Below are 25,401 nucleotides of genomic sequence, written 5' to 3'. Positions count from 1 at the left end.
AGCGATCAAGTCATTTCACCTCTTTGTGCTCAGAGGTGATGTGAAGCTTAAATAATCAGTATCTGTCTGATCCTTGGACGAAAGGTAATATGTATTTAAGATACAATGTTGCACAATTATTCTAAGCTTTAATAAAAACATCTGCAATTTTTTTTTTAACAGTAAGATGCTTATATATATTTATAATCTCTGCTAGAACATTATTTGAGATTTGAATGTACCATTCATATAGCATTTCAACTATCTACCTCAAACGATTACAGATAACAATTTTCTTCACATCTCATAGTGGTATTACAGCAGGGCTTAGCGGCAGAGCTGTAGTCAAGACTCTCTCTGAGATAAATTATTCACCTCTGTGATGAGAACAGATCATTTCATCTTAGAAATTCCCTGATTGCTTAGCGTGTCCTGACCCTAAAAAGAACTTTGCTCTTTACCATTTGCAAGGCTAAAATCCTCCAGTTGCTTTGACCACGGCCTGACAGTGAACCTTCTGCTACCAGCAGCCAACTGATTTCATTTAAAATAAATAAGTAAATACAAAGAAGCACCTTGTTTATTTCTAAACTCCCTTGTATCTGTTGCATGATAGGCTGGCATTTGCTGTTAAAGCAGAAAATTACAAGGAGGGCTTAATTGACCCTCTTGTGTCTTTGAAAAATCCTGTCTGTTTTCTCTAATTGACCCTCTAGATACCTTTGTGGAACAATGAATGAATACTCAGTAAATAATGGACGGTGATGATTAATAGCCACAATTTGGCTGGACCTCTGGCTCATGGAGTTATGTTACTGTACAATTTTCTTCTTCTTCCTCTTCACTGTCATGGTGAATCTGTTCCTTGTATTTCATAAGCAAGACTGTTTCCAAATTACAAATATCCTGTTATAAATCTGAAGTTAGATAAAATAGGATGCTACAGATATAATATAATAGAAAAGAATTACTGATGTTACTCAAAATTATTTCCCACAACCAACATTTTTCAAATGTGTTACTAGAAAGTACAGTGAAGTGTCATCATATATTCATGTGTTTGATTTAGAGGGAAAACACAATGGGGACCACTTACAAGGTTTCAGTTATTTCCTTCATCTAGAGTGTAGTTCATAATAAGATGTCACATTTCCATTTCTTGCCTCTTCACTGTAATAAAAAAAATCACACTAATACACTTTTTGATTGGCTTGATTATAATGCTGTAGGGTACATTATAAAATACATTAAGACACTTTCAAACTTCTCTCATATTTAATGACTGTGGTTAACATTCTGAGCCTAAGAGAGTTATAAACGCAAATTTGTAAAGTTATGACGTTTGTCTAACAAGCCAAAGAGCAAATTTTACTTGGATTTGATGCTACTATTTTCTATTCAGTACAATATTTTGGTCCAATAATTGAATAGTGTACTGTAAAATATTACCTTTAGTATACTTGGTGATGCTACTATTAAAAGAATTGCAAAGCACATTAACTAAAACTGAAAATCACACTGTAAAACTAAACATCTCACAATGAGCATGTCAATATATATGAAATAAATCAAACCTGTACAGTAATATACATCATAGAAAACAGAGAACTCAACCGAATACACTCTCTTATATCACAAGAGTGTAGCAAAGAGGCACCTTCATTACTTTACATGAACTCAGTGTGAAATACAGACAGCATGCAGTATGTAAATCTACAAAGAGAAACAAAAAACAAATTAACTTGTCCCTCAAGTCATTTTGACCCAAACCTTTCCTCCTTGAACAAAACCTGAATAAGAGAGTGTATGTCTACACTGAGACAAAAGACCTGTGGCATGGGTATGGCTGGCCTGCATCAGCTGACTTGGATTTGTGGACATCAGAACTGCAGTAAAGACATTTGGGCTTGGGCTAGAACCTAGGCTCAGAGACCCTCCTTATTCAAAGAGTTTCAGATGCCATGCTCCAGCCCAAGCCTGAATGTCTACACTGCAATTTTATAGCCCAGCAAGCCCAAGTCAGCTGACCCTGCCAGTCAAATTGCAGGTCTTTTATCGCAGCAGAGAGGTACCCAGATGACTCTGTAGGAAAGGTGCATGTAGTTTGGAAAGGAAAGAATCACTTGAGGTCTTCTATGGGAGGCATGAAAATAATTTAATTTTGGTTTCATCATCTCACAGACTCTAGAGGATGCAGGCAGTTGTAAGCTGTCTTTATATATTTGCATGTATGTATTTGTAAGTTGTATTTATAAGCTTTTCTAACCTTGCTCACCATCGTAGGAGCAAATCATCACTTAAAATGTTGATGAGTTGAGTCTCAACATCCATTTGACATTGGGAAGTGTTATTACTTAAGGGAAACTGACTTGCCCAAGAACACAGAGGAAATCTATAGGAAAGCCAAGATTTTAACCCAGATCTCCTGAACTGATCCTTGGTTATGTGGAATAGATGAGTTATTTTAAATCTTTTAGCAGCTGTGTTTTCACAGTGGATACTTCTGAAGTCATCACTGCAAGATGGATATATTGGAAATTTTGCTAATTTGTGATATGATTTTAATTCCAAAGATAATTCTCCACTTGCCACAGTTTCCTTTGGACTTTCTAGTCTGCCCCTCCCCCTTTTCTGCACAATTACTTATGGGTATACCAACTATATCTACAAAATGATGGGGTCTAAATTAGCTGCTGCCATGCAAGAAAGGTCTTGGACTCATTGTGGACACTTCTCTGAAAACACCCACTCTATGTGCTGCAGCAGTCAAAAAAGCAACCAGCATGTTAGAAACCATTAGGAAACGGATAGATAATAAAAGAGTAAATATTATAATGTCATTACAAATCCATGGTGTGCTCACACCTTCAGCACTGCATACTGTTCCATCTCAGAGAAGATATATTAGAATTGGAAAAGGCAAAGAGAAGGCAACAAAAATAATTAGGGGTATGGAACAGCTTCCATAACGAGGCAAGATTAAAAGGATTATGACTGGGGCTATTCATCTTAGAAAAGAGACAGCTAAGGGGGGATATGATAGAGTTCTATAAAAAAATAAATGGCATGGAGAAAGCGAATAGGGAAGTGTTATTTCCTTTCACATAATACATGAACCAGAGGTCATCCAATGAAATTAATAGGCTGCAGGTTTAAAACAAACATAATGAAGTGTTTCTTCACACAAAGCCCAGTTGCCCACCACTGGGTTAGATGGACCACTGATCTGGTCCAATATGGTCATTGTTATGTTTCTATGATTATTACTTTTTTTCACAGTCAGGTCCCAGGATTCCAAATCTGCCCTGGTGCATACTCTATGTCACTGGGCTTGCACAGGGTAAAGGTCAAAACAGAATTTGACTTAGTATGTTAAAGCATAGATACATGGCACATAGATAGGTTTGTGCACACATGCAATGTTTATAAATAATGTTAATCACCCACTCTCAGCAGGTGAATTATGCTGCTGTCTCATGTATACTATGTGCTTGGATTACCAGGACCTACCAGTTGCTTTCTTGATTATACTATTTGCTGTACACAAAAATAAACAGAAAAGCTAATTTCCTTGCATGGGTAACAGTAAATATTGGAAGTGGAGTTATGTAATATCAAAACATAAATAGAATCATGCTAGTGGATTTAAAGAACTCAGAGTTCTTTTTCATTATGATTCAGAGGAAATAGAAGATGCAGATGCTTGGGGCAAACCTTTATGGAGGCAGATAGATTCATACAAATCATATTACAGTTGACAGTAAGAAGCTGTTTGTCTAAATGGTAAAAATCTGTAACCATTTGTACAACTAGGGTTAAACTAATCCAGCTCTAATCAAAAGCTAAATTTACATCTAGCTTAGCTTTCAATATAAGTAGGGGGGTTTAGTGTCTTTAATTGTCATTCCTCTTGTATTTCCACATTTTCATCCACTCATACTAAAATAACTGTATGATACACATTTTTCATTTAATATCATGAAGAATAGGGCCTATTTCAATGCATGAATATCACAAGCAGCATGATAAATGGTTATACTTCGAACAATTTTGTTATCAACTTACAGCATACACTCAACATAAATATTAGAAGTCTGACTCAGTTAGAAACTTTGGCTGCTAAAATATCATTTGTCAGTACTATATATTCATAATCTTAAAGCAAAGGTACAAATGTTTGTTTATTTTTACATTTAGCACTGATAATTCTCTTAGAAAAACAAATCACCAACTTAGGTGTGCAATATGTCAAGCTCAGTAATGCTTCAAGGATGCCAGAACCCAGTAAATGAAGAGTTGCCAGTTAAAAAAAAAAGTGATAGTATCATTTCTACCCATCTTTTAACTTTAAGTTGTTATAGGCAGAGCTAATAGCACTACCTGTAGTTCAGGTTGCCCCACACTTCCTTTTATAAGACACTGGATTCAGTTTCTCATAATTTTGTCAAACTTCAACCATTTGTGTGCAAATTTTCCATTTCAGGAGTCTGCCACAGACTGAACTTAAAAAAAAAAAAATCGGCAATATGGTTCAGCCATTTCTGAGGAGGAGATTAGGGGAAAATACATTGTTTGCAGTGTTAAATAAATTTTCTACAAGTGTTTTCTGGAGAAGCTGTTGCAAGCCTATGCTTGGGAACAGGGCCTTGAAGTTTCACAGAGGGGTTGCCCTTATGTGGGGGACACAAAATCTGCACAATTTTGTCCAAGTTTGTATATGCCTTCGGAAAGTGTCACTTTACATACGTTCACGAGAGACTTGTTAGAGCCTGGCAGCAACAGGCTCTGAAGATTTAGTCTGCTCAGCCTAAGATGGAAAGGGTCAAACAGGAGTTTCCCTGCAATTGCTCCTCCCAACCCCATGAGTCGCTGTGACACAGGGGACAGAAACTGACAAAATGGAGAAAGTCTCTCCTGTCCCAATACTTCCTGGCTGATTCCCAGGGAGTTTGGTGGAGAAGGCAAACTGACTCGAGTGCAGAAAGGACAAGAGCCAGACCTGGGCAAAAAAATAGAGAGAGGGGGAAGGGAGTAGATTGGGAGAAAGAGCCTGGAGGAAAAGATCAGGACTGAGTCTGGGAGGAGATTGGCACCCGCTGAGCAAATATACTGAGACTGGAATGAACAGCCCATGGGGGCGTGAAGTGGAGACTAGTACTGGGACAAGGAGGTAAGGAAAAGACAGGTCTGTGAAGTGGCAAAAGGGGGCAGGCTTGTAGAGGACGAAAATAAGGATGTATGATCTCCAGAACACACTCCCTGGAGAACCTGGAACGGAACTCATGCGGAGTCTCAATATTCTACTGTCAGCAAATGACTATAAAACCCACTCGCAAAGTGTGTATCTCATCCCCTCTACTTGCTGGTTCACATAGAGAGAGACAAACTACTACTGACATCTCAATGGCAGATGGCTGTGCTGTGGATCTAAAGTTCCAACCCCGCTAATAACCATGTGGGTGTCAATAAGTGGAACTTCTATCCCCCATCAGCCCTGCTAGATTTTTAACACACACATACTCATGCCCTAAATTAAAGGAAAGTTAAGGTTGCAAAGTCAAACACTCAAAAATTAGGAAATGCCACAATTAAGGTTGTCATTAAAACCTTAATTTGGTTACCTTGTGCGTAGGCATTATACAGTCTTTAATTACATGAAGACACAAACTAGAATTTTTGATTTGTGGTTTTCTTATTAGCCAAGGTGCCTCTAACTAATTATTCAGGGGCACATAAGTCATTACTTAACATACTTGGCTTTCCATAGGAAATGTTAAAGGCATCATATTTAGTGATTAAGCTAATTTTGTTTCATCTTTATTTTCAATTTACAACGTATTGCATTAGTCTGTGCACACTGTAATAGAAGACAAGTTTAATAAATAAGGTCTCCTCAATAAAAAGTTTAAGTATCCTCATAGTTCTGCCATTACCAAGTGACTGATTTAAGAGATGGACAAAAAGTAGACACACAAAAGTACAGATACTATGATTAATGGATGATCCAAATTCCCCTGAACTGCGTATCATGACAATGTGAAATCCTGAAGAGATTAAAGTTGGGTATTACATTACCATGAATAATATGAAAAAGTGATATTCTGTCGAAAAGCTTTTGAGTGCAAGTGAGTTGAGCAAGTATATTTACAAAGCTTTAGCAGATTCAATAAGGTTGAATGTTACCTAGAATTTATTTTGAAATAAGCAGTATGTATCCAAGATGTGAAGAATGACTCCATTTGTGACTGGCAGCAAAGCTATTAGCATGTAGATTTTAATTCCATCTTCAGTTTTATGGAGGTTACATTGTTCCTCTTTTAATAATTGAAACATTTCCCAATTACAGATGTAGTACATCTCAATGCTAGACATACAGAGCACAGTAGTGATGTGGCTAAGATCTACTCTCCCACTTCATTCTAACTTCAAAAAATATCTTTTTGCATTTTTATTATAACGGCACCAGTAATGCTGCTGTATTTAAGGATGAGTTGCATCCCATTGCTTAGTATTTCCATTATACAAAGATTTGGAGACCATTTAATGTTTCAACTGATTTGAATCATGTTGGTAGGAAATTTAGATTAAAATTATTCAGTCAGTATGTGTATGCAAGCCTTTCCTACAAAAAAACAGTTGCACAGTAACTTACAATTAAATGGTGATGTTAATGAAGTTATAGCGTGTGACAGCTTAATGGAGTGACGCTGAAAGGCAAATGTCGAAATGAAGGCAAGACGTTTATTTTCAAACTGACAAACCTTAACTCAACCATAACATACAGTTCCATTAACATTATAGTTATTACACAAAATAATTTAGTAGAATGTTCCATGAAAGACAAACCAAACTGACATGAACAGGACACAGCAATTGTGTGTGAGAAGATGGGAAAAGATTCACAAAACTAACCAACCAGACACCAGCTTCCTCTAAATGAAGTGTAAAGAATCCTCCTACCTGTAAACCCTTAATATTAAGAGCAGTGCAGAAAAACCAAAAACCACTAATGGGCGAGCCTACAGACTAGATCAAAGCTTAACCACACAAAAACCCAGTAGGACAGGTTCTAGCCCCAACTCTACCCCTTTGCACCATGAAAAAGCCAGCTAGGGATTCCCCTTGTATAACAGAATCCATGCATGGTATAAAGACAGCACAACACTACCCATTTCCAACCTAAAGGTTGGATTAAGAATTCCCACCACCATTCAAGCCCCTTACTTATTCCCATAGCAACCCCCTGCTTCAGTTTCAGTATTGCTATGCCAATCTCTCTCAATATAACTGCTGCCCTCTATATATTGTAAATGAGTAACTCACTCACAAGATAAATAAAATAGAGAAGTAGGAGTGAAAGAATTATTGAGCACAGAAACAATTAAAAAAGAGCCAGGGTGAAGGATATGTCAAATATGGAAGATGTTTAAATTAAAGGGTTTTGAAATACATACATTCCAGACAGCCTCCAACAAAATATTGAATGCCTGTGTGCAAAAAGCCATTAGTAATCGTATTTCTCTATCAAGTTTTGTATGTAATTATCAGAGTGAATTGTGGATGTCTGTACTCTTCAGTGAACTGGTCAATTTAATTCTGATGTATCTGATGTGGATTTTTGTAGTCAGAATAAAATGCAGATCTAAAACTGTGGGAACCACTATAATGTGCAAGCAGAGCAATGTATAGTTTATGAATCAAGCCATCGGTGGGGGTGGGGGGGAGAGAGAGAGAGAGAGGTGGGTGCATATGGTGAGCTTGATCTCTGTGAAGGATCTTACAGATTTCTTCAAAGAAAATATTTAGTAAAATGAAGTATGTCTTCTTCCCACTCCTTTCCTTTTTCCTTACTTCTAGTACTCTCTCATCCTTCTCACCGGACACAGACTTCCCGCCTGATCTCTTCCTCCTACTTCTTTTTCCACAACATTTGCTGTCTCCTAATTTTCCTTGCCCTCTCTCCCACTTTTCTCCTCAACCTTAGTCTCATTGAGTTCCTCCCCTGCTCATAATGGAATACTTTGACCTTCCATACCTTAAAAAAAGAAAATCCCTCAACCTACCACATAATCCTGCTTCTCTTTTCATCTCCAAGTTCCTCAAACATGATGTCTATAGGCACTTTCTTTCAATTCCTTTCTTCCCATTCTGTCTTTGAGAGCAGTATCACTGGACCATAGAAGCTAGATTGGAGAGAATCAAAGTATCTAATGACATTATCCTGGCCAAATCTCAGGACTTTGACCCCAATCCTCATCCTCCTTGATTTCTCAGCAGCTTTCAATACCATTGACTACTCCCTACTTCTTGAAAACCTGTCCTCCACTACCTTTTAGGGTTCAGTCTTCTCATGGCTCTCCTACCTGCCTGATGAATCAATCCTTTGGTGTGACTCCTTTCATGGGTCATCAGTCTTAATTTAGCCTTTTTCCCTGGGTTTCCTCAACTAAATTCAAAATGCTGGTGCTAAGATCATCTTCTTTACACATCACTGTGACAACTTCAACACTCACTTTGAGTCCTTCCAGTTCATCCACCAGACTCTGCTTCATCTCTGTATCAAACACAAGCCTCTTGTCTTAAACTTTGATACTCTTCACAGCCTAGCCCAGTTCATTCTACCTATCTGATCCAGGCAGGTGATGAGCCATGACTGTCTTCCCTATGTTCTCTAGTCCTACTCCTTTATTCTCAATAACCCTTCTTCCAGATATTCCTTACCCTACGTCTAATCCCAATTAAAACAAAAAAGAAAATACACCAACAAAGCATGCAACTAATAAAGCTGTACCAATTCTTCACCATATTCATTTGTTTGTATGTCACAACACCATTCCTTACTCTCCGGGGCAGAGATTGTCTCCTGTCTTAAGTATGCGTATACAGCCGTGTTTTTCAAACTGGGGTCGCCGCTTGTGTAGGGAAATCCAAGGGACTTACTGGCCGCCGCTTCCAGCAGCTCCCATTGCCTGCAGTGGCAAACCGTGGCCAGTGGGAGCCACAATCAGCCGGACCCACGGACAGGGCAGGTAAACAAACCGGCCCGGCCCGCTAGGGGCTTTCCCTACACAAGCAGCAACTGGTATACAGAGCCCCAGTCAGGATTAAGAGTTTAGGTTGTTACAATAATAGCAATAATCAGCTTGCTTCACTACACAATTTCAAGGAAGGGTGCTAATATTTATTGAGGGATAGGAGCTGTTTGAGGAAGACTGGAGGACATCTTAAGGAAAAAAATGTATCCTCACTTTCAAAATATGGTCTGAAGATAATTAAATTAAAAGATCTTGATAGGTAGATCTATTGGGGACCTGTAAGTGGAAATGAATAACTTTTGCTTGGAATGAATGATAATACAAGGAATAAGATAATCAAGATAATCACAGGAATATACTGATTTTCTGCATAGTCAGAGAGAACCATGAAGAAGAGATGACAAAATTGAAAAGAATAAATCTAAAACGAGGAGATTTTGAATAACTGCATATACAATAGAACTCTGTAAATGAAAGTAACACACTGAACAGTTTGCTTGTAAATATAATAAAGGACTACTTTATGTAAAAATGTAAAAACAAAACAAAAAAACACCTAGGAGTTAAATGGGTTACTCACCTTTGTAACTATTGTTCTTCGAGATGTGTCGCTCATATCCATTACAATTAGGTGTGCGCGCGCCGCTTGCACGCTTGTTGGAAGATTTTTACCCTAGCAACACTCGGTGGGTCGGCTGGGTCGCCCTCTGGAGTGGCGCTGCTACAGCGCCGGATACATACCCCTGCCGACCCAACGGCCCTTCAGTTCCTTCTTGCCGGCTACTCCGACAGTGGGGAAGGAGGGTGGGTTTAGAATGGATATGAGCAACACATCTCGAAGAACAACAGTTACAAAGGTGAGTAACCGTTTTTTCTTCTTTGAGTGCTTGCTCATATCGATTCCAATTAGGTGATTCCCAAGCCTTACCTAGGCGGTGGGGTCGGAGTGAGACGTTGCAGAATGCAAAACTGCTGAGCCAAAGGCTGCATCGTCTCTGAACTGCTGAACCAATGCGTAATGTGAGGCAAAGGTGTGAACAGATGACCAGGTAGCAGTGCGACATATTTCCTGGATGGGGACATGGGCCAGGAAAGTGGCAGATGAGGCTTGCGCCTGAGTAGAATGGGCGGTGAAATGGCTAGCCGGAATGTGAGCCAATTCATAGCATGTTCGGATGCAGGATGTCACCCAAGATGAAATTCGTTGGGAAGAGACCGGCATGCTTTTCATCCAGCCTGCCACCGCTACAAAGAGCTGAGGCGAATGTCGGAAGGGTTTGGTTCTCTCAACATAAAAAGCGAGAGCCCTGCGGACATCCAAGGTATGTAGTTGTTGTTCCCGACGTGATGAGTGCAGCTTCAGGAAAAAGACTGGGAGAAAGATGTCTTGATTGACATGAAAAGCAGACACCACCTTAGGGAGGAAAGAGGGGTGCAGTCGCAGCTGTACCTTGTCCTTGTGGAAAAGTGTATACGGGGGATCCGCTGTCAAAACCCGAAGCTCCTATACTCATCTTGCCAAGGTGACAGTGACGAGGAAGGCTGTCTTCCAGGAGAGGTACAGCAGCGAGCAGGCAGCCAAAGGCTCAAAAGGGGCACCCATAAGCTTGGCTAGCACCAGGTTTAGATCCCAGCAGGGTCGGGCGTCTGACTTGAGGGTACAACCACTCGAATCCTTAAGGAACTGGAAACTATTGGGGTGAGAAAAGATTGAACTGCACTTTCCCCCGGGTGGAAGCGGAAATATGCCAGATGCACCTTTATAGAAGAGACCGCCAGACTCTGCTCTTATCAGAGACCATAGGTAATCCAGGACAGTAGGGACAGATACCTCTCGGGACTAACTTACTCTGACTGCACCAGTAGGAGAAATGCTTCCACTTGGCGAGATATGTCGTCCTCTTGGAAGCTTCCTACTGCCAAGAGCACCTGTTGTACTGAGGCAGAGCAATGCAACTCAGACTGGCTCAACCACACAGCAGGCCATGCTGTTGAGATTGAAGGGAGTGCAGGTCCGGTGGTGAAGCCTGCCGAAGTCCTGTGTTATGAGGTCCGGCCAGAGTGGCAGGGGGATCGGGCCTGCCACTGAGAGGTCGAACAACAGGATGTACCAATGCTGCCTTGGCCATGCTGGAGCAATGAGGATCAGGTGGGCTCTGTTCCTGCTGAGCTTGAGTAGGACTCTGTGGACAAGCGGAAACGGTGGGAAGACAAAGTAGGTGCCTATTCCATGGGATCAGGAATGCGTCTGAGAGGGAGCCTGGGGAGCGTCCTTGGAAAGAGCAGAACACCTGGCATTTCCTGTTCTCTCGGGAGGCAAAGAGGTCTATGTGGGGAAAGCCCCACCTCCGGAAAACAGAATGGATAACGTCCGGATGAATCGACCACTCGTGAGACAGGAAGGACCTGCTGAGGTGATCTGCCAGAGTGTTCTGGACTCCTGAGAGAAAAGACGCTACCAAATCAATAGAGTGGGCTATGCAAAAGTCCCAGAGGCGGATGGGTTCTTGACAAAGGAGGGAGAAGCGTGCTCCGCCCTGCTTGTATATGTAAAACATGGCTGTTGTGTTGTCCGTGAACACTGATATACAATGGCCTTGTAGACGGTCCCAAAACACTTGGCATGCTAGACGGACTGCTCTCAGCTCCCTCACGTTGATGTGCAGGGCCAGCTCTTGGGGCAACCAGAGGCCTTTAATGTGAAGGCTCCCAAGGTGGGCACCCCAACCCAGAGATGACGCGTCTGTGGTTAGGGCCATCGAGGGTTGCAGTGGGTGGAATGGCATCCCTGCACAGACCAGAAAGGGGTCTAACCACCAAGTGAGGGAGTCGAGAACCTTCCTGGGAATAGTGAGCACCGAATACAGATTATCTCTGTGTGAATGGTATATTGAAGCAAGCCAGGTTTGGAAGGGACGGTGACATAGCCTCGCATACTTGGTGATGAAGGTGCAGGAGGCCATGTGACTTACTAGGCAGAGGCAGGCGCACACCGACTTTGTCGGAAAAATTTGAAGACTTCGAATTATTGAAGCCATTGTTTGAAAATGCAACTGGGGGAGGCAGGCTCCGGCCAGACTGGAGTCCAGAACAGCTCTGATGAAGTCTATTCTCTGCGTGAGTGTCCGAGTAGACTTTTCTGTGTTGATCATGAGGCCTAGGCTCCCGAAGAGGTCTCTGACAATGCTGAGATACTTGTGACTGGGAAGTCCCTAGAAGGAGCCAATGGTCGAGATATGGGTAGACGTGTACTCGACGACACTGGAGGGAGGCGGCTACTAGAGCCATGCATTTGGTGAAGACCCTTGGAGCTGTAGAAAGGCTAAAGGGAATTACTGTGAACTGAAAGTGTTGGTGGTTGACCACAAAACGGAGGTACCGTCTGCGTGGTGGATAAATGGCGATGTGGAAAAGCGTCCTTCATATCGAGGGCGGCATACCAGTCTCCCGGATCCAGGGATACCATGCGGAACTTCCGCTTCATCAGGAATTTGTTGAGTTCTCGCAGGTCTAGGATCATTCGTAGACCTCCCTTTGCCTTGGGGATTAAGAAGTAGTGGGAATAGAACCCCTTGCCCCTCATGTCTTTTAGCACTTCCTCTATGGCTCCCAGTTTTAGGAGCGCCTGGACCAATTGTAAGAGGAACTGCTCATGAGAGGGGTCCCTGAAGAGCGACGAGGAGAGAGGGTGGGGGGGGGGGTTTAAACAAACTGGAGGTGGTATCCCATTTCCACCGTGCGGAGGACCCAACGATCTGAGGTTAGCTGGGACCAGGCAGGGAGGAAATGGGAGAGGTGGTTGAAAAAGGAAGGAGAAGGATCCGGTAGGACAACTGGTGGGCCGTCCTCGGGCATCCCATCAAAAGTTTGCTTGGGCCCCGTTGGTGGTTTAGGAGGCACTTGACTTTGGGTTCCTTGACGGCCAGACTGCCTCTGCCGATTCCCCCTGCCACGCCTTCTGGTAGCGTCCTGACGTGACCTAGTCTGGTTATAAGGGCGGTGTGGCTGGGGCCGGAAGGACCTTTGCTGGGTCACTGGCATGTGCATACCCAGCGAGCGCATTATGACACAATTGTCCTTCAGACTTTGCAACCTGGGGTCGGTTTTGTCTCAGAAAAGGCCCTGGCCCTCGAAGGGTAAATCCTGAATGGTCTGCTGCAATTCAGGGAGAAGGCCTGAAGCCAGGAGATACACCTCATCGTCACTCCGGATGCCAGAGTTCTGACAGCCGAGTCCGCTGCATCCAGAAAGGCCTGGAGGGAGGTTCTTGGTACCTTTTTACCCTCTTCGAGTAGGGCCGTAAACTCTGGACTGGACTCCTAGGGAAGAAGCTCCATAAACTTCCCCACGGACACCCACGTATTAAAGTTATACCGACTTAGGAGGGCTTGCCATCCTAAGTTGGAGGCCCCCAGCCAAGTATATTTTGCGGCCTAGGAGGTCCATGCATCTAGCCTCCTTCGCCTTAGGAGCTGATGCTTGCTGGCCATGACGCTCCCGTTCGTTCACCGATTGGACAACCGGAGAGCAGGGAGGTGGGTGGGTGTAGAGATATTCATACTGCTTTGAGGGGACCATATATTTCCTCTCTACTCCCCTAGCTGTAGGTGGAATTGAAGCTGGGGATTGCCAAATGGTGTCTGCATTGGCTTGTATAGTGCGGATGAACAGGAGAGCCACTCTAGTGGGTGCATCAGCCGATAAGATGTCCACGACCGGGTCCTCTATTTCAGCGACTCCAGCTGCAAGTTCATATTCTGGGCCACCCGCCTCAAGAGGTCTTGATGGGCCCTGAGATCGATTGGTGGAGGGTCTGAGGAGGATGTTCCTGCTACCGCCTCATCAGGTGAGGAGGAGGAGGAGAGGCCGGGACCAACGGGTCCTGAGGTGAGTCGTCTACTTGAGAGGTGTCATCTGCATCAGATGGAACCTTGGTGACTGCAGATGGAATTGGAGTCTCATCCATGCCCGCAGGGGGAGGACGGCTCACTGTTCTGGTGTTCTGATGGGGCCAAGCATTGAGCCACTGATGGGGCACCTTGGGCCTGGTGGTATGTCCATGGTGTCCAGAAGGACCAGTGATGAGGCCCTTGTTCGTGGCTTTGTCTCTCCAGATATTGGCTGGGGACGTCAGAGTCACCCCCCTGATGGTAGGATGCACTGCCAGTCTGAGACAATACTGATGTGTGTCTCGAAGGCCACGGTGGTGCCGAGAGACCCTGGGAAGGGGCCACTGTTCTGGACACTCAATCCCGGGGCGGTACCGGGAAGCGGTACCAGGAGCTACGGCAGTACTGCGAGAGAGACCGGGACCTTCGACTGTACTGGTGCCAGGAGGTCGACCGGGATCTCGAGTCCCTTCGTCTGGAGCAACTGCAGGATACACGGTACCGAGATCGGTGCCGAGAGCCGGATCGGTACCGGGAGTATCTGTCCAGTGAACGTCGCCGTGAGTGCGACCAGTACCGCGATGGATAGTGGTGCTGGGACTGTGAGCGGCGCCGGGAGTGGGAACGACGTGATCGAGAGCGTCTGCGAAACCGTGATCTGGAATGACATCTCTCTGGTGGACCGACGGAAGGAGGCCTTACCAGGGCCGGCTTGCCGATGGATTGAACAACCTGCACCGGCGGTGCTGGAGGTTGAAGATGTATCGGCTCTGTCATAGCAATGAGCTCCCTTGCCGTAGAGAAGGTCTCCGGCGTAGAAGGGAGAACAAGCTCAACCACAGCAGGAGCCGGGGAGCTGTTTGGCACCAGACTCAACAGCCCTTGTGGGACCAGAATCGATGGTGCAGCGCTAGGTGAAGCTGCAATCTGTGGTGCCGGCGTCAACAGTGCCGCAGTGGATGATGGTGCCCGACCAACTGTCTTAGACGAGCGCTCCTTCTGCGAGGCTGGAGTTGGAGCACTATGTTGTTTCCCAGTTGGCGAAAGGGATCGGTGCCAAGGAGTCAGTGCCGGCAGAGGTCGGTGCCAGGACTCCTTCTCGGTACCGGAGTGATCCGGTGCCGAAGGGGCACTCCTTACCAAGGCAGTCTGTTGGGCGCTCGGTACCAATGTTGCAGGACTAAGTGCTGACTCCATGAGGAGCTGCTTCAATCGAAAGTCCCGCTCCTTCTTCGTCCTTGGTTTAAATGACTTGCAAATGCGGCATTTGTCAACAAGGTGGGATTCCCCTAGGCACTTGAGGCAGGAATCGTGGGGATCCCCTATTGGCATCGGCTTCTGGCATGCCGAGCACGGTTTGAATCCTGGTGCCTTGGGCATGGGCCCGCACCCGGGTGGAGGAAAGGGGCTAATCCCCGATCCCCCCCTTCAACTATATACACTAACTATGAATAGAAGTACTAACACTAACTATAATTACAAGAACTCAAACTATAAACACAGTAAAGAGCAAAGAACTACGAGAAGCAAGGGATGCAGAGATCAGCAAAGCCGCACTCCACAGTTCCAACAACCATCACAGGCGGTAAGAAGGAACTGAAGGGCCGTTGGGTCGGCAGGGGTATATATCTGGCGCTATAGCGGCGCCACTCCAGGGGGCGACCCAGCCGACCCACCAAGTGTTGCTAGGGTAAAAATCTTCCAACGAGCGTGCACGCAGCACGCTCACACCTAATTGGAATCGATATGAGCAAGCACTCGAAGAAGTAGTATAGTTTATACTTGTATAGTTATGGGACTGGTACAGAGGCAGACACCTTCACCTCATGGTTATTAGCTTGAATATGCCATTAAGGTACAGTGACCTAAAGACATTGCAATCTAGCAGATATATGTTGGCCTCTGTGAAATGAGTTGTAGTCTTAACCAAGTTCTTAATGGACAGGTTTCCACATCACAGAATTTACCACCATAACTGGTAACCCTGTTTGGCAGACTCAGCAAACTAGACAGGGCCTGACTAGACATGGAGACCTTACCTTCTCACCTCTTGAGCTCAGAACTAAATTGCAGTGCTGGGAAGCTTACACTAAGCGTCACAGATTTATAGATGTTAAGGTAAGAAGGAACCATTGTAATAATCTAATCTGACCTTCTGCACAACACAGGCCATAGAATTACCCAGTATGTCCTTTCTACGTTTCATTTTTTAAAAATTTTGGTTTTTAGAAGGAAAAGCAAACTGAAAGAGGACATTTTGAACATTTTTTGGAGAGGTTAATGCAGGAAATATTGGAAGTGCACTTTAAACGTCATGGTATAAAGAGGGAGTTAAAACTTCACAGCGCAGTTGTCTTTTAAATATCGACTGGACATACTTTCCAGTCCTCTGAGCTCTATATGCTTCTGGCATCTGAAATAACCACAGCAACACAGTTCCCAGGCACATCCACCCATGAGGACAAAAGTGTATTTGCTGGATTACTGTCCCCAAGGGAAGCTGACTGTTGTTCAGTAAACTGCTGAAGAAGTCCAATAATATTTGGACACTCTTCTATAGGATGCACTATGACTTCCCCAAATCCCCCCACTAAGCAGCCCTAGTGCTGCTCCTGCCCTACCCCTATGGGGTTTCTACTTCATCTGTGAATGGAGTCTCCCTCCTTTATGCGCCAGGAATAGAAAGGCCTAGATTGTATCTCATTCCTGTGCAAGAGAGGGAGGGGAAGTCTTTTGCACTGTCTTCCCAGCCTCCTGTACCTGCACAGGAACAGGCACAATCTAGCCCACAGAAACAAAGTGAGCCAAAATGCACAAAGTATAATCATCCATATAAATCATTTTAAATTAATAGTGTCTCTACACATTATTTCATCACATGCTGCCTGCTATTCCCTGTGAGCTCTTTGAAGGATTAAAGAGGAACATATGCTGTGAACACACAGTACGTTCTGTTGCAAATCAAAACTAACTTCTAAGCTTGAGTTTGATTAAACTTTCCACCTAAATTAAGCTGCTCTGGAAGTAGTTAACAACAAAAACACTGCCTTGATGTCAGTTTCATATGAGTAATATGACAGGCCTCCTATTGTTTTAGGACTGAAGAGCATGTGTCTTAATGCAAGCTTTTGTGTGAGAAATAATTTCTTGATACAACAGTAATAAGCTCCTGGCCTGCAGGAAATTGACAGCAGTCTATTATGAATTAACAAGCATTTCAGTAAAAATACCAACTGTTCTTAGTATTAGTGATATGAACAGAGGAGGATGGGCCCTGTCATACTGGTTTAGACCAGTGGTCTAGCTCAGTTTCTCTCAACCTTTTTGATACCATGGACTGGCTTGTTGCCTTTCTAAACTGTGTTAAAGAAATCTCAAGGATCAGCACTGATCCATGGATTGGCTGTTGAGAAACACTGGCTAAACCACTATCCTATCTCAGAATGTGGCCAGCACCAGTTACTTAAGACAAATTATAAGGCATCTTGAATTAACTGTGTAATGTGATTTTGTCTTATATCTTGAAGCATGATCATTTAAATCCTTTCTAGGAATATATGGTATTTTTTTCATTATTTACTGTTTTACTTTGGATATTCTTATTATTCTTATGATTACCTAATCCCTTTATGAATCCTACTAAATTCTTTAGTTATGTCATGTGGCAGTGAGTTCCACAGCCTAACTGTACACTTTATGAAAGTTTTTCCTTTTAGAAGTTTTGAATTTGCCACCTTCCAACTCCTGGTATTATGAGACTTCCCCGATTCATGATCTCTATACCATTCACTATTTTGAAAACCTCAATGTTCAGTCTTTTACATTGAATTTCTAAGGTAAGCAATCCTCATTTTTTCAATCTCTCTCCACGTGAGAATTTTTCTATGCTCCTAATTATTTTTTTTTATCAGCTTAGTATATATGTTTTTTCTTGCATTGTAGAGCTGTTGTTCTTAAGTGCTTGCAAGAATTTATGACTCTTTACAAATGACACATGTAACATATTGCAAATAAGGTGCAGAACAATGGATGAAATGGCTTCAGAGGAAAAGTCAAATGAGAAACATTTTCCTGTCCTCACATAGTTTGATTTGCTTTGTTTGCACCTTCCTAATAGCTATTCACACTGATTTTCTTCAGTAATCTTATGGCTAGTACTACTAAAAAATAATATTGGCACTTTTAATTAATGCTGCTCATGTTGGACAGTTGACCTAATATATGTATATTAAAAAGCTTATATTTCATTGTTTTGTGGGTGAGATTTTCAAAAATATACCGTGTTGGCTTCACTCCACTGGGAGTTTTTCCATTGACTTAAATGGGCATATAGCTTTTGAAAGCCTCACCCTTTATGTATAATGCTAGTTGACAACAGGCAAAAGGGAAAAAAATATGTCTAGACCAGAATGTGGGGTTTTTATGACAGTAGGATGAAAAATTATGTCTCACTGTTCTCAAAGTCAGAGTTCAAGTCACTGGTGGAGTTTAGGGAGGCAGAGTCATGAAGGAAGTCAAAGAATACCTCAAGATTTTTCATCTTCTATTACCAGTCTGACAAGTCTCAACCTTTTTACAGAAACGAAGCTAAAAATTATGTGCAAGTTATTTACGGCACAACGTGTTTTGTTGCACTATATGTACTCCAAAGTGCTATTAATACCAAAACTTCCAATTATTCACCAATGTACTTTACTAATAAAAATACTTTGAAGATTTTGGCAATATTTTAATCAAGAACAACATGATGATTTCCTGAACACTAGACTTTATGGTATTTATATTCATCACATATTTTATGGTGTAAAACGTTGCCCTTAGTTTTCATTCAACTGCCTCTTTATAATTGTATGAACAAATCAAAAATAAGGAGATTGTCTTCTATACCACTCATATAACACGAAACACTCCTTCAAAAGTACACTGAACTCTGTGTTTTCACGAGGTGCTAGCTGGTGAACAGAGTATGTAAACAGCCGGTGTTGATATCTCACTCCTAAAGGGAGTGAAACCTAGGATGTGACCAACATACACTAGTAATTTTCTGCAAGCAGTAAGTCATGTTTCCTATTTCCTTTCCCAATGGGACAGGGAAAGTACACATTATTCTACAATCTTTTCATTTTTACCGTTACCCCACTTATCTGGCAACACACTGCACTGGCTCACTCTCAAGAACAGCTATTTAGACAGAAGGGAAGAAATAGTAATACAGAAAAAATATGACCAAACAACTTTTCAAAGTGTACCCTCATAGGTACTATTCTAAATGAAATGAGCAGAAATAAATACTTCCACAAACAGAATTTTATGATATATTTTAGTTTTTCATTCTTGTAGTTTAAAGCATAACAAATAAAGAAAACTCTTTAAAAATCAGATGTTAGTATAAAAACAGGATTAATTTAGCCCCTTAACAATCCAATTTATGACTAGTAAAGGGTTATGAAAAATTCCATCTAGATGTCAAATATAAGGAAACACAAAGTCTTTGGAGACACATAATGATAAACTGCAGATTGAGCAATAAGCTCAGTGAACAGAATGAACAGTTCAAGAGTTCAGAACATGTTCATTTGAAAGGTGTTCAGTTATAGAGAAGGGCATGGTATAGACAAAGGCACAGAAAGGTCATCATTATAATCATTTCATCTTCATTACAATGGTGCAGTCATAGCACTGGTGCACAAACCAAGCCTACACTTGCATGTCACTCCACTGTTTGGAATTCAAGGGTGGGGTGGAAATTTTTTTTAATATACATATAAATGAATGTAGACAGAAATGTTCAGATGTTGCAAAGTTTGCGCTTCTGCTCTCAGTCTAGGGAATAAATATATTGTGAAATATTCCTATTTTTTCAATGAGTAAAATTAATTTAAAAAACTCTGCAATCTATTCTCTTCAAAAAACTAACAAATGTACCAAAATGAGCAACTCTTCTTTTTCCCCAAAAGTATCTGCCTAAAGCTGTCTGCCTTTAAAACAAAGTCAAAGTGAAGTTGATTCTACCTGGTGGACTGTTGGCTTGAACTCACATATTTTGTGAGTCACCATCACAAGTGCAAACTTCTCTTAAGAATCCTGAGAAATAAAGGGGAGAATGCATTAATGTAATAAGATTTGTTCTCTGAAATGATGCATGCCTTATCCAGCTGAAACTTCAGGGAGGGGAATTTGGTAAGCTAAATGCAATAACCCAAACTGAAATTTGGCTAGAACACTCTAAAAACAGGCAATGAGATCTCAGATGATCATAAGTAGTCAAGATCTGGGTTTTAGATAGCATCACTTCCAGCAGCATATAGCTAGCATTATGCTAAAGCATTGGTTCAGTACTGACTGAGAAATAATTCTACCTACTGAATCAGCAACAGATGCTACTCTCGACACCCTGGTGTTCCTGGGACAGCTCCAGACCAAGTACTGACCAAGCCAGCCATGCCTAGTTTATGAGCTCTGATACAATCATAGCCTTTGATAATACGGCTGAAGGCTAGGGATAAAGACATTGGAAGTTTTTTGTTGTTGCTGTTGCTCTGGTATTTGCACAACAGTCTTCATTAATAATTAACAACCACTGGGAGCACTAACTACCTGAGTCTCTGATTCCTAACACTGTAGAATACAAACAGACAGAAAAGATAAGGCTGGGTTTTTACAAGCCCGTTGAAGTGATTTTAAAAAAATCGTATTATTTCCTGAATATAAATTTAACTATACATTTCTTCTCACAGCAGTCCAATATCAATTAGCACAAACATATGTATACATATAGATGGATAGATATTTACTATATTTACATAGGGACAGATTTTGATACACTTACTCCTGACAAAATTCATCTTACTCAAAGAGCAGTTCCATTCAAGTCAATGAGCCTGTGCGCAGACTAAGGATATCGTAACTTGGCCCCTAGTAATATGATAGATAGCATTAACGGGCACTTCTTGAGATGCACCGAGCATCATCTAATTGCCCACAACTCCCCCTAATTTCAATGGGAGTTACAGGTGATCAGCACCTTTTAAACTCTGGCTCCAAACCGGAGCAAAACCTAAGTGCCAATAAATCACAACTAGCATTAAAACAATATAGCGACTGGATAGCGTAGTGGTTAAGAGCGCCGCCCTTTGATACGGGAGACCGCCCTTTGATACGAGAGACCGGGGTTCAAATCCCGGTTGGTACCCAACTTTCCAGTAGGGGTCCTTGGGCAAAAGACCCCCTAACGCTTCAGCTGCCTACCTCAATATGAGAGTGACACGAACTAGGAGCATGCCGGCGTCGGACGTCGCCCGGATTAACAAGGTCCGCGCCAGATGTTGAGGAACCAGACAATCTGACGATAAGTGGGCTACTGGAACAAACCCATTCATGGACGAGACAGAGAACCTGGAATTGATGGAATGCTACTACAACAGTAGACCTAATGAGAGGGGATATATGAAACGTTATGAGGGGACTGTGGATGGACAAAAGACCTACATCCACACTTACTGAGAAGACAGCTAGTTACCCAACGCTTCAACATAGTAAGAGGAAGCTGCTCTCACAGCTTGAGATAGACAACTCCACATTACATCCCAGACTCAAGAAGACTTGGAAAGAACAATATGGATGTGCGGCCACACCCTGAAGCTGAAACTTCACTGTCACTCCCCTCCATTGCAGAGCACAGCAGCTGATATGAGGCATAAGATCATGGAAAACTAGTACAGTCAATCCTCGAGACCGATTACCAAGGCTCAGTGGAGAAGTACCATCAGATAGTATGTTAGAAGATGCCATAGAGCCCTCATCACAATCCCTCTACCACCATAACTCAAACCAATGAACTGTATACACTACAGCCTCTGTAATCCTGGAGTGCTTGCTACACGATCAAGAAGAACAACAGTATGTACCCACCCTGGAAAATGAGGTTGGAGGATAAGATCAAGGCGACTCGGAGAGAAGTTAGTCAGCTGGTGGAACTACAGAAGGGTGTAGAGATTAGGATAAGACTTGGCTACTGAAAAAATAACAAGCCTGACTCCATCTGAAGCCCTAGAGACTGCTAAACAAAGCTCACAGCACTGGCTACCAGGCTAAGGAGATACACTAGAGAAGCAGAGGCCAAAAAGAAATGCCCTGTTCTCCAAGGAACCATCCAAGGTGTACTCCCAACTGCAGTGCAACAACACAATAACAGCAGAGCCACCAGCAGCAGAAACTGAACAGTACTGGAAGACATATGGGAGAAAAAGAAGACTCATAACACCAGTGCAAAGTGGCTGCAGGACCTGAGAACAGAGCACAGCAATCTCCCAGAACAGAAACCAGTCACCATCACAGTAGAAGACATCCAGCAGCGGGTCAAAAACATGAAGAGCTGGACAGCACCTGGACCAGACATGATCCACACCTACTGGCTAAAGAAATTAACAGCAGTGCATGAACGCCTAGCAGCACAGAGAACCAGCGTGCTAGCAGCAGGCTCCCACCCAACTGGCTAACACAAGGAGACAGTGCTGATCATGAAAGACCCCTGCAAGGGGACAGAAACCGGCCAACTACCGGCCATAACTGCCTCCCCACAACGTGGAAAGTCTATCAGGCATCATAGCTGCCAAGCTACAGGACCACATGGGCCAGTACATGAGCACAGCTCAGAAGGGCATTGGGAACAAACACAGAGGCTCAAAACACCAGTTGCTCATAGATAGAGCAGTCGCCCAAGACTCAAGGTCTAGACAGACCATCTGAGCACAGCCTGGATTGACTATAGGAAAGCCTATGACTCAATGCCGCACACGTGGATCTGTGAATGTCTGGCGCTATACAAAGTCAAAGGGACACTAAGGACCTTCCTCAAGAACTCAATGGGACTATGGAAGACAACACTAGAAGTCAACTCAAGGCAACTTGCACAAGTGGCCATCAAGTGCGGCATATACCAAGGTGATGCACTGTCCCGCTGCTGTTCTGCATAGGCTTAAACCCCTCAGCCAGATAATCACAAGGACTGGATACGGGTACAGGTTCAGGAGTGGAACTACCCATGCAGCACCTCCTCTACATGGATGACATCAAGCTGTATGCTAAGAATGAACGAGACATCGACTCGCTATATCCACCTGACGCGGATCTACAGTGAGGATTCGGGGATCATTCGGACTGGAGAAGTGTGGCCGGATGGTAGTGAAGAGAAGGATAGTCAAGACTGATGGGGTGGAACTACCAGCGGGCCACATAGCAGACATACAGACCAGCTACAAGTACCTTGGCATCCCGCAGTCACATGGAAACCACGGATGAGGAAGCAAGGAAGACAGCAACATCCAAGTATCACCAAAGGATAAGACAGGTCCTGAAGAGCCAGCTCAGTGGAAGAACAAGATCCACGCCATCACGGATACGCCCTGCGGCATCAGATACTGCCTGCCGGTATAGTGAGCTGGCCAAAGGAGGACATGGAGGCTGCCGATGTTGAAAACCCGGAAGCTCCTCACAATGCACGGAGGTTTCCACCCCAAGTCCAACCCCAGAGACTGTATACCAGCCGGAAGAGGGGCGGGGCTTGGTTAGCGTCAAGGCCACTATCCTGGATGAAACCCGGAACATCCAGAGTACATTCAGTAAGATGGCCCCAAAAGATTGGAATGCTGACTGAGAGAATCTGAGCAGCGCAGACATGGAGGAAGACCAAGCAGAAGAAGTGCCATGGCAAGACAAGACCCTTCATGGGATGTACATCGACAGATAGCCTGAGGTGGCTGACATTGGGATAATCTACCAGTGGCTGGAAAGGGCTGGACTAAAAGACAGCACTGAGGCACTGATCATAGCAGCACAGGAACAGGCACTGAGCACCAGATCCATTAAGCAGGGGTCTACCACACTAGAGAGGAGCCAAGGTGCAGACTGTGCAGAGAGGCCTCAGAGACAGTCCAACACATAGTGGAGGATGTAAGATGCGAGCAGGAACAGCATACACTGAAACGCACAACCAAGTGGCTGGCATTGTGTAACAGGAACATCTGCACAGCGTATGGGCTTAGACCCTCCCAAGACCAGATGGGAGATTCCGCAGGAGGTTGTGGAGATAGCAGGGCTAAGATTCTGTGGGACTTCCAGATCCAGACGGACAGGCAGGTACTGGCCAATCAACCAGACATCGTGGTATTAGACAAGGAGCAGAAGACAGCGGTGGTGATAGATACAGCAGTGCCAATGACAGCAACATCAGGAAGAAGAATATGAGAAGCTGGAGAGTACCAGGGCCTGAAAGAGGAACTAGAAAGGATGTCTGGAAAGTGAAGGCCAAAGTGGTCCCGTGGTGGTAGGAGCCCCTGGGCTGTGATCCTAAGCTGGGTGAGTGGCTCCAACAGATCCAGGAACAACATCAGAGCTCTCTGTCCAGAAGAGTGCCAGTGCTAGGAACAGCGTTAAGATACTGCGCAGAACCCTCAAACTCCCAGGCCTCTGGTAGAGGACCCGAGGTTGAGGAAGACACATACCACCCATAGGGGTGAGAGGGGAATTTTTATTTTTTTTTATATATATATATATATATAAAGTCTTCATTCCAAGACCACTAGACAAAGCTTGTGGGAGTTTTGAAATAGTGCTGTCCATGAAAAGTAGAATTCCATCTGGCAGGAAATATATAATGCATACATGGTGAACAATGTAAATATTTGTGTAATATATTCCTAAAAGGGGATAGAATGTATTAGAAGGAAGAGCACCTGTAATATACTTCCACTCCATAAAACACTAAACTGAATGGATTCCTGATAGCCACAGACGCCATCCAGTCCAAAGCCCCAACACATACCACAACCATTGCCCCAAGAGGTGCAAGAGTGAACCACAACTAATCAGTTCTGTGCCATAAAAATTAGAAATATAATTCCTTTCCAGTCAATAACACTTGCTAATTTTCCATATATTGATAATGACAAACAGAAAACGTAACAAACAGAAGAAAAAAACAAAGGTTCTATCTGTAAGCAGCACAACTGCTAAACCCGGGAGCCATCTTGTGTCTCACTCTTCACTGGACCATTCACAGCTCACTGCAGAAAGTGATCAAATTATTTTTTTAAAATATCTAAACCAAACTAAAAAGAAACATCTAGAATTATGAAGGCTGTGGCATACTAGAGGAAAAACAGAGCAGGCCATGAAATCTGAGACTGCTTCCTGTTTGTGTAATGTAATTACACTTAGACTAATGAAATTAACTGCAGTCTCACCATAAGATCATGCAATCTGCAGCACATGCTTCTGAAAGATGTGCTAAAGCAACACCTCATTGCCCATTTTTATTTGAAACAGGCCCAAACCTAAACTGCAGATCCAAACACAACCTCCCTCCTCTCTGATCTCTGAGAAAGGCTGAATTTGGCAGTTGAAGCCCACCTCTAATTATTATAAGAAAAGGGAGAACTGTCTAGCTCAGTAAAAAGGCAAGTCTGAAGGAGTTGATGGGAAAAGAAAGGATAAATAAG

At 43.2% G+C, this 25,401-nt stretch overlaps 1 protein-coding gene across 5 annotated transcripts in view; it reads right to left on the bottom strand.

Moving 5' to 3' along the window:
• The window catches only part of WWOX (WW domain containing oxidoreductase), a 660,294-nt gene that overhangs the window by 390,527 nt on the left and 244,366 nt on the right, over positions 1 to 25,401 (bottom strand). The window contains exon 9 of one of the 5 annotated variants that reach the window (XR_012657285.1): positions 700 to 919. The exons of 2 other annotated variants lie outside the window; for them this stretch is intronic. Coding sequence is in view for 2 of the 3 variants with exons in the window: in XM_075073775.1 (XP_074929876.1) it covers positions 875 to 919 (45 nt within the window). In the remaining variant the exon portion in view is untranslated. 2 more of the 5 variants (XM_075073775.1, XM_032768129.2) reach the window with 2 other exon arrangements.

The sequence above is a fragment of the Chelonoidis abingdonii genome, chromosome 19 (assembly GCF_003597395.2).
Source record: "Chelonoidis abingdonii isolate Lonesome George chromosome 19, CheloAbing_2.0, whole genome shotgun sequence".
Taxonomy (NCBI): Eukaryota; Metazoa; Chordata; order Testudines; family Testudinidae; genus Chelonoidis; species Chelonoidis abingdonii.
The sequence above is the reverse complement of the archived record's forward strand: the minus strand, read 5'-3'. Positions and strand labels throughout refer to the sequence as shown.